The sequence below is a fragment of the Merops nubicus genome, unplaced genomic scaffold (assembly GCF_000691845.1).
Source record: "Merops nubicus isolate BGI_N331 unplaced genomic scaffold, ASM69184v1 scaffold44633, whole genome shotgun sequence".
Taxonomy (NCBI): Eukaryota; Metazoa; Chordata; class Aves; order Coraciiformes; family Meropidae; genus Merops; species Merops nubicus.
In genome coordinates this window covers 1-8,449 of record NW_008599059.1, presented here as the reverse complement: position 1 = coordinate 8,449, position 8,449 = coordinate 1, and the positions used below count along the sequence as shown (strand labels likewise).

At 43.7% G+C, this 8,449-nt stretch overlaps 1 protein-coding gene across 1 annotated transcript; it reads right to left on the bottom strand.

The window, feature by feature from the left end:
• Window positions 1-3,838: 3,838 nt before the first annotated feature.
• On the bottom strand, window positions 3,839-8,378 carry FCF1 (FCF1 rRNA-processing protein; the record flags this gene model as incomplete). Its single annotated transcript, XM_008937251.1, has 6 exons — window positions 3,839-4,114; window positions 5,363-5,457; window positions 6,347-6,434; window positions 7,381-7,453; window positions 7,873-8,021; window positions 8,286-8,378. Coding segments are annotated over 6 exons (547 nt in total), but the record flags the coding sequence as incomplete, so codon positions are not given.
• Window positions 8,379-8,449: the final 71 nt, after the last annotated feature.

Here is an 8,449-nt window from a genome sequence, read left to right as displayed (position 1 = left end):
TGCTTCAGAGCCGCGGCGGCAGCGCTGAACTGCTGTAGCGGGTGAGGGGTGGGACGAGTGCCAGAAATCCGTCGGAGCCAGGCCTCGGGAATGGCACAAAGCCAGCCAGGCTTCGCGGCCTCACCGGTGACAGTGCAGGGCCTCTCACGGGCATGGGGGCCATGCGGTGCGATCCATTCCCTGGAAATTACGTGAACCATTTTGTTCTGTTTTCATTGAAGATGCTGGTGATAAACCTGAGACAAAAATGAGAATGGAGCGGCAGGCATGGAACTGCTCATCTGTTGCAGAAGCAACTGCACTGAGAAGTAAAGAAGGTTTGCACGTGTTTCTCCCTTCCCACACTGAAGCATGAGTTTAAACATGCCAATAGGTTGTGTAGCCAGTTAGCAAAGATTTGTGCTGTAGAGAAAAGACATGAGGGCTCATGTATGTGAAACCTTACAGCTGGGCAGTGAAGTCTAGTGGCTGCTGTTCTGGTCAGCAGTGCACCAGCGCTGTGTTACCTCACTGCTTGCCCTCCTCCCCAAATACAGAACACCTAAGCAATTTTTCACATTCAATCCAGTTAATGGCTGGTGAACCAAGGATCCCTGACCAGCAGGGAAAGGCAGGTGTTGGAGGAAAAGTCTGAGTGCTCTTCAGTCAGGAGAAAAATCAGGAAAACCAGATTGTTAGGCAGAAAAAAAGCTTTGTCCTCTCTGCTGGAAAATCCAGAGTTTGTGTTCATTTGTTGTTAAATTCCACAGAATTCAGAGGCCATTCACCATCAATCTACAAGAAAAGCTTTGAATATGAACTCAAGTTATGAGATTTAAACTTTTAAGAAAACTATCTTGATATACATAGAACTGTCTTTTCTGTTCTTTCATATTCTTTCTTTTCATATAGAGGCAATTTTTGATCCATTTCACTCTAGGGTGGTGCTCCTCCAATATTTCTCTTGCAGTGAATGACTTCGAGATAGCATTTGTACTTTTAGCCCTCATCTCCTCCACTTTGTACACATACTTAACATTTACATCCCCAGGCTCTTTGGTCCAGTTTTCTCACTAACTGAAAGAAAAGACTTCCAAAAGCTTAAAACTGGGGAACTCTTGTGCAAACATCCTTTGATTTATTCTTCTGATCATTTCACTGAAAGCAAATTCTCTTGCAATCAGTTTACTCAAGGCTGTTTCATGCAGGCAGGTCTCTCTCAATATTCTTGCTGTTGTTGTGGTTACTCAGTATTGTGAAAACACTTGTATGAAGAAATAGATGTACTCAACCATTTTCAGTAGCAGTTGTTCTCCAGCCTGCATTGAGGAGGCCAAAGTGCTACTTCCAAACAACTTAACAGATGCTTTTGCCAATACCCAAATCTGTTTTGGGTAGCACAGTTGACTCCTGTCAGCTAAGATACACTGGTGTTACCCAATGTTCCCTGGTCCTAAAGCAACCCTGTTAAGTCCACATTATATCCTCTTACTCTTTTACAGTCTGTTACATTAATGTGTGTTATCATGCTGGTTTCAGTTCATTTTTTAAATAGCTCAATGCTCTTCCTGCTTCTAAATGCTATTTTCCCACATTCCAGTTATCCCTCAATTAACCAGTGTCACTTCTTGGATCAGCAGCTTCAGTTTCTTCCCTTCACCTGGTGGTAACGCTGCAGCAACCTTGGGCCTTCTGGTGGCCCCCCAGAGAGGAGCAGGAATTTTCTTCCATTCTTCACATGACTTCAGACCTTTTTGTGGCTTTTCTGATTCTTCTGCCTTCTGGAGCTATGGAAACTGGCTACAGCAAAAGACAGGATGTTAGGGGGGAGGCTGGATTCCCTAGTTACTGAGAAACATTGCAAGCATCTGATCTCAAACTCATGTGCAGATTTAAACCACCTGCCAGAGCTGGGTCAGGAAGGAATTTATCTTCTGGCTTGAACTAGCAGAATTTGGCATCCATAGGAACATCAAAGCATTCTCACTTACCAAACTCCTTCCTGTTAGAATGATCTTTCGTCCTTTCATGAACTGTAAATTGGATCTGAGGTTGGGATGCCATAGTATGCATGGAGTATTTTCCTCTGAACCAAGTGTCTGGTACATAGGTTCTCCCATTTCTCTTCTCACTAGGCTCTTCGAGTTAATACCCAAGTTTTCTCTGTGCTGCTGATTATAGTCAATCAATTAAGGTTTCCTAATGGGTTCACTCACTGTCATTGCAACCCTCTGAACACTTCCTTAGCAACTGCTTTATGCCTATTCCAGGTTCCTCCTCCTGTTAATAAAACAAGGCAGATGACACGGGACATTAAGGAGTAAAAGGCTTCAGTAAATGGGTGTTGGCTTTGATTCTTGCTCATAGTTCATGCTACATATGTACACTTTTATAAAGTCCCTCCAATAGGCATTCTGCTGGCAGGCAGATGTTCCCCAAAGTACCCGTGTTGCTGTGCCTTTGACCTCTTCTCCAGCGCCAGAATGACTTCTACCAAATATTACCATGAATGTCCATTTCTTTCTTCTCCAGTCTCCTTCCATTTAGGTTAATTCAAGTGAAGTTATTTGCACAGGAACAATTCTAGTTAACTCTGTACTTGAAGAAGTCTTTCAAAACTAGAATTATTCTGAAAACCAAGTTGCACAGCTCTAATCCTAGAACTGTTTCTCAGTCCTCACTTGACTAAACATTGTCTTCCAGTGTGCATGACAACACTCAAATATTTAGCTTAAAGAAATGGGACTTGCATTGAGAGAAGAAAACTGAGGATATTATTTCTTATAAGTACAACTACACACTGAGTGTAAAATTTGGGTTGTTGGCTACCCTCTTCCTGACAGGTGGTGGAAAAGATAAATTTCAATTGTGAAGCCAAACCAGTGTGAGGCACCACAGGATAAAAGCACTATTATATAATTTTTCAGTCTCCCCTTTACCTCAACTCCAGCATTTTGGCCAGGAAGCACACTTCAGCACATCAGCCCCTGGTGTTTCTCATCTTGTCTCTCACCTCTCGCTCTTAATACAGTTCTGCTCACCACAGAGCAGAGATCAGAAGAGCTAATTATATTGCTAACATTAAAGAGTAATAGAGAAGATATGGGAATGCAGAGTTATGGCCTTGAAATATTTTCCCACTGTATTTCTCCATGTGGTTTAACCACCTCTTCTCACTCCCTCCTCTGACCACTTCCCTCTCTGCAGCAAATACTCTGTGAGATACTCTTGATCCACAGCCATTGCTCCAATTCCCCCCACTGACTATGCTCCCAGCTCACATTAATACCTTTCCCAGTTTGAGACCTTCCAGTATGTTTGATATCTTCCTCCTCTTCCCTAACACCTAATGGAAGGGATAAGGCTTTGAGGTGCCTAGGTGACAGGTAAACAAGAGGGAGAGTTCTGTCCTGACTCAACCTTGCCCTCCCTCCCACCACCACTCTGCCTATATGTAAAACGACTGGGCTGCCAGCTAACCCAGTAGAGACAGACAGGAATCCGAGCAGGACACTTAACTGAACTTCATTGTACAGTCGAATAAAAGCCCATCAACTCCAAATTAAAATCTTCCAGACCACTGGTCCACAGAAGGCATGCCAGCTGGTGCAGATTTGATGGCTCTTCTCCAGAACACAGACTCTAGTTTGCTCTTGGGACAGGTGAGAAGGAATTTCCCAGAGAAATATTTGTTCTGCTGCAGGTGCAACAGTAAGAAACTTGTGACATTTCTGTGGTTTCATTCTCAGCCAGAGTTGCATGACCACTATTTAATTTGGAATGCTGAAATAACTTTTTCCAATGATCCCAATGAAGAGGGAGTCAGGCATGTTCTGGGCACTGCCATCCTCTCATTCCCATATGCTTCTCCCAGTTACAGGTAATCAGGCCAAGTCAGAACAAGGATGAAAAAACCCAGACTCTTCCAAGTAGCTTTTCCTTAAAAGATCAAGGCTATGAAGTCAGTCCAGTGTCACCCACAATCCTATGAACAGAGTCCCAGCAAAAAAGACAGCAGAAGGACTGGAACCAGAAGGACCCTTATCCTGGCTTAGAGTCCTGGCATCGATGGCTTGGCTGGACAGCTTAGAATCGAGGAGCTCCGTAATCATCTGGCATCCTCTCAATGTTGTATCTGAGAAAGAAAGAGGGAAAACCTATGAAGACAACCTACTCCATATTGCTCCCCTCTGCACACAGCAGCAGGCATACAAGCAGACTGAACAGCAAGAAGCTTTGTTGCATTTCTATCCGCAGCTCAAATCCCCAGGAAGAAAGATATTACTTCTGAAAGTGAAAAGCCCTCATAAGGCTGCTGTTATCCTTCACCTCAAGCTCAGAAATAGGGCATCTCAAAACCTCACCATCTCCAAAGAAGGAAAAAATGGTTGTTTTGTAAGATCCAACTCAGAATTTAAGAGCAGACTATCATGGAGAATAAAACTTTGGCCATTCAATTTATGATTCGTGGCCACAGCAAATAGGGGGCAGAGATGTTTTGAGAAAAAAAAAATCTTCTGAGACATGTTCTAATGACTATACATATTTATAGCAGTCAACCTCCTTCTGACACACTGATCTATATGCATATTACTAGGCTACTGTCTCCACTACTAGCACAAATGCCTCCTTTCCAGTAACTCTCCCATCCCCTCTGAAGACTTTGGCCCTTTTCTCTCCACTTCCTGACTTCTCTTCTTACCATGCTACCAAACATATCTACCACACTCTGAAACAATATTGCACAGGTTTGATGCAAGATAAAGCTTCTGGGCTGTACATTATGTAGAAGAAATACTAAAACACTGGAAAGGCGAGTAAAGTCTTCTGTGTATAGGCTTTACAAGTGCTTTGGAAGGAACAGGAAATTAATTTAGGCCAATGTTTTTATAGTAGATCACTGGTCCTATTGCACATAAAAAAAATAAAGTGAGCCAATACTTGCAGATACCGCCAAAATCAGTTGCATTGAAATTGCTTCACTAGTATCCTTTTGTGTTGGTTTGTTTTTTAACTAAGAAGAAAATTCTTAGTTGAAGGTACGCAAAACTACCAAACAGAATATGGAACAAGAGTGGTTCTCTTTCACAAGAACCTATGGAATGCCTTTGCCTGGTAGTCCTGCTGCTAGTAAGCAAAACTGACCTATGGCAACACTGGCCTCAAGGAAACCAGTTTTCCAGGTGAAAGCAAGTGAACATGTAGACTGCAGTAAGAGTGGGTCTGGACCAGTCTCTTACCAGCAGCAGCCGCACTTCATCTTTTATGCAAACCCGAGGCCCTTCACAGCAACCTCCGCCACAGACTATGGAGGAGAGGTTTGTGGTGACAGTCAGACAAGGATTGTACCAGGCAGCATTCCTCCCTGTCAGAGTTCCCTTACCTGTGCCTGGAAATATACATTATAGGCACTCCTGGGATTTTTCGTATTCTCCGCTTGAGCTCTTTATCCACCGTGGCCACAATGTAACATTTGTGCTGAAAAAAAGAGGCGGATCAGACTGGACACCACTGAATCCAAGAGTGATGAATGAAAACGAAAGGAGACCAAGCTGAGCAAAAGCTTCTCTTCAGTGCACTCATTTAACACAAAAGGTTTATAAGTCGTTGTTGTGGTTTGAGGCTTGGAATGGGGGCGTGACCTTCCAGCACCTGGGAGGACCGTGGGTGGGGGTGAAACCATTGTATTCCCTCCCCTTCCCACACACACTCTGATAAGAGGCAGGGAGTGGGTGCTAACTCCACTCCTGCCCTGCAGCTCCGAGGTGGAAGTGTGCTTCGCTCAGTGGGACCTTGGAACTATTTCTGAGGGTTTTGTATATTCTGCTTATTTTGTATTTCCCCTAATCTTTGTATATATGTTTTTTTTTCCTTACCTCCCTTTTTCGTCTTCTGTTCCTTGTTAAACAATATACTTCATTTTTTTTCAAAGTCTCTCTCTCTCTCTTTCTCTCTCTCTGGGAGGGGGAGGGAAGGCGAGTACATAGTTCTGTTCCATGAGGGTCCTGCCCTGAACTCCTTTTTACACGAAACCAGAATAGTCGTCATGCAGAATTCCACAGCAGGCTAGTAACATCCTCCAGCTCATGAAAATACGCTAACAGGAACATCCAAAGTCTCTCCAGCCTTCCCAGCCAACAGCTTTCCCATCCTAATCGCTTTTTGATGCTGTCCTACACAACAAGAATGCTCAGGGAAGACTCTCCCTTGCTACAAATAAAGTTGTTTGGAACCAAAACTGCTCTTCAGAGAGATTTTACCATTACTTTGTGGGAAATTTTAGCCATCGGTAACTAGGAGGGTTCAGGACTTTCAGGATTTTTTAAGTATGTTAGCACAGGATAGAAATATTTTGAAACAGAACTACCTGAGTGACTCTCTGTACCAAGCAGTCATCTGCATAGGTTCCTTTGTGCATGCATGGCAGGCGTTCAAACCGAGGGTCCTTGGCAATTCTGTTGGGAACATAAAAGGCAGCAGCACAGTGCTCAGACCAATGCAAAAAGTAACACAGCATGGAGGAACAGGAACAACACTTTCTTTGATGTTCAGCATGTTATTTTCAAAACAAGGGTTAAAGAGATGGAGTGGATGGTATACAACAGTCAATTGAAATGAGGAGCAAAAAAAAGAATGCAATTTGTCTGGTTAATTATTATAGGTTAAGTACTTCTTAGTTGGATTTGAAATCCCTACAACATTAGGCTCTCGCCTAACAAAGTCATTTGAAACAAGTTATCTGTGGGGAGAACTAGAATCTGACTTCTAGCATCTGACTGTTCATACCACGCACATAAGGAACACTTCACCTCCTCTCGGAAGTGGAACATCAAAGCTGTTTAGCAGATACACTCGGATGCTTTACAACACAACAGGCCAAAGTAAAAACTAAGGAACACCTGACTGGTATACCTGGAGAGCATCAGCTACATTAGACTAGTTTTGTACAGGTCACACAATAACATGGCTCTACATTATCAATATGTGCTACCTACTCCTACAGGAATAACATGAGGCATGAATGGATGATTCCCTAAGACTTGGGTCACTTCTTGATTTATTTTTAGAAACTTCTATAATTAAATAAAATCTGTATATATTTTGAGAAACAAGAGGAATTTTTATTTTGAAAGTTTTAGGGAGAAAAAATATTTACAGATTGATATCGTGCACTCATACCTTGCATCTGGTTTTAAAAAAAATAATCTAGAACTTAAGCCATCATACTGATATCATACAGCCAGAGGGAAAAAAAAAAAAAACAACAAGTTTGGGACTCTGCAACAACCTAACCACTCTCTAGTGCAACAGCACCATTGTGGAAAGTGCTTTTCATTTCTTTATATTAAGATTAATGTTTTAATAACGTTCTAGAAATGGAGAGGAACAGCCTGCACCTACCTCAATGCCACACGATACTTCTGTCCTAACTTCTCAATTTCACCCATTACACAATCTGTGATACATGGAATACCTACATGCAAAAAAAGCCAGTATTAAACCCAAGCAGGATTTCTTCACAGATCCCCACGTCTTGCCCACATGCCCAGGAACTGTCATAGAACACTGTAACATATTATTTAAACTTATGGGAACTGGTAAGGTTGCAACGCAATGAAATGTAGAGCCACTGAGTCTGACCACATCATTGTAATTTTAGTTTTTTAAGTTGCTTTACCTTTGTTGAGATTAGTATTTAAGACCATTGTTTGACTGAAACCAGCAACTGTTCCAGGATTACCGTAGCCATGAACACTCAACGCCTACAGCACATATGCTTTTTTCAAGATCTCTGTTACCCTCAGCTAGTGGTACGAGGCTGATAATACATAGCATGAGCACAGCATGGCACTATGTGGCCTAGAAGAAGCTGCAAGTGATGCAGAGACTCACATTTGGCATAGAGACAGTCCATCATTGACTGCACTAGGTCCAACTTGGCCTTGATGGAGAAGTTGATGAAGTTAGTGTCAACCAGGATATGATAAGGGGGCCCCAACTGTGTATTATACTGGAAGAACAAGCAAGATGGATGCTGGGGGCTGCCAGGAAGACAAAATTCAGATCAGTTAATTGCGGTTAACAGCATACCAAATCCCACAGCTCGCACAGAACGGCAGATGGGTAACCAGCGGACACACCACAAGGCACGGCAGTAACCTGTCATGCCTTCTGCCGCCTCCCCGGCCCGACCCCTTGGCTTGGGGCACCATTTCTCACGCTGAGTTTTGCTGCACCTGGCCCCGGTGGAGGCGTGAGGCGCGGCCAGGCCCCTGTGCCCTCCCCGCGGTGTCGCCAACACTTACACCTCCCGCTCCTTGATGGCGCTCGGGTCCTCCTTCTTCTTCACGGAGGTTTTCGCCCGGTCCTTCTCGTTACTGCAAGGAAACACAGGCTCTCTTGGGGGAGGAAGGGGGTACAGGGACGCGCGCCAGCAGCGAAGAGGCCCGGGCAGGGCTCCCGTCCCCAG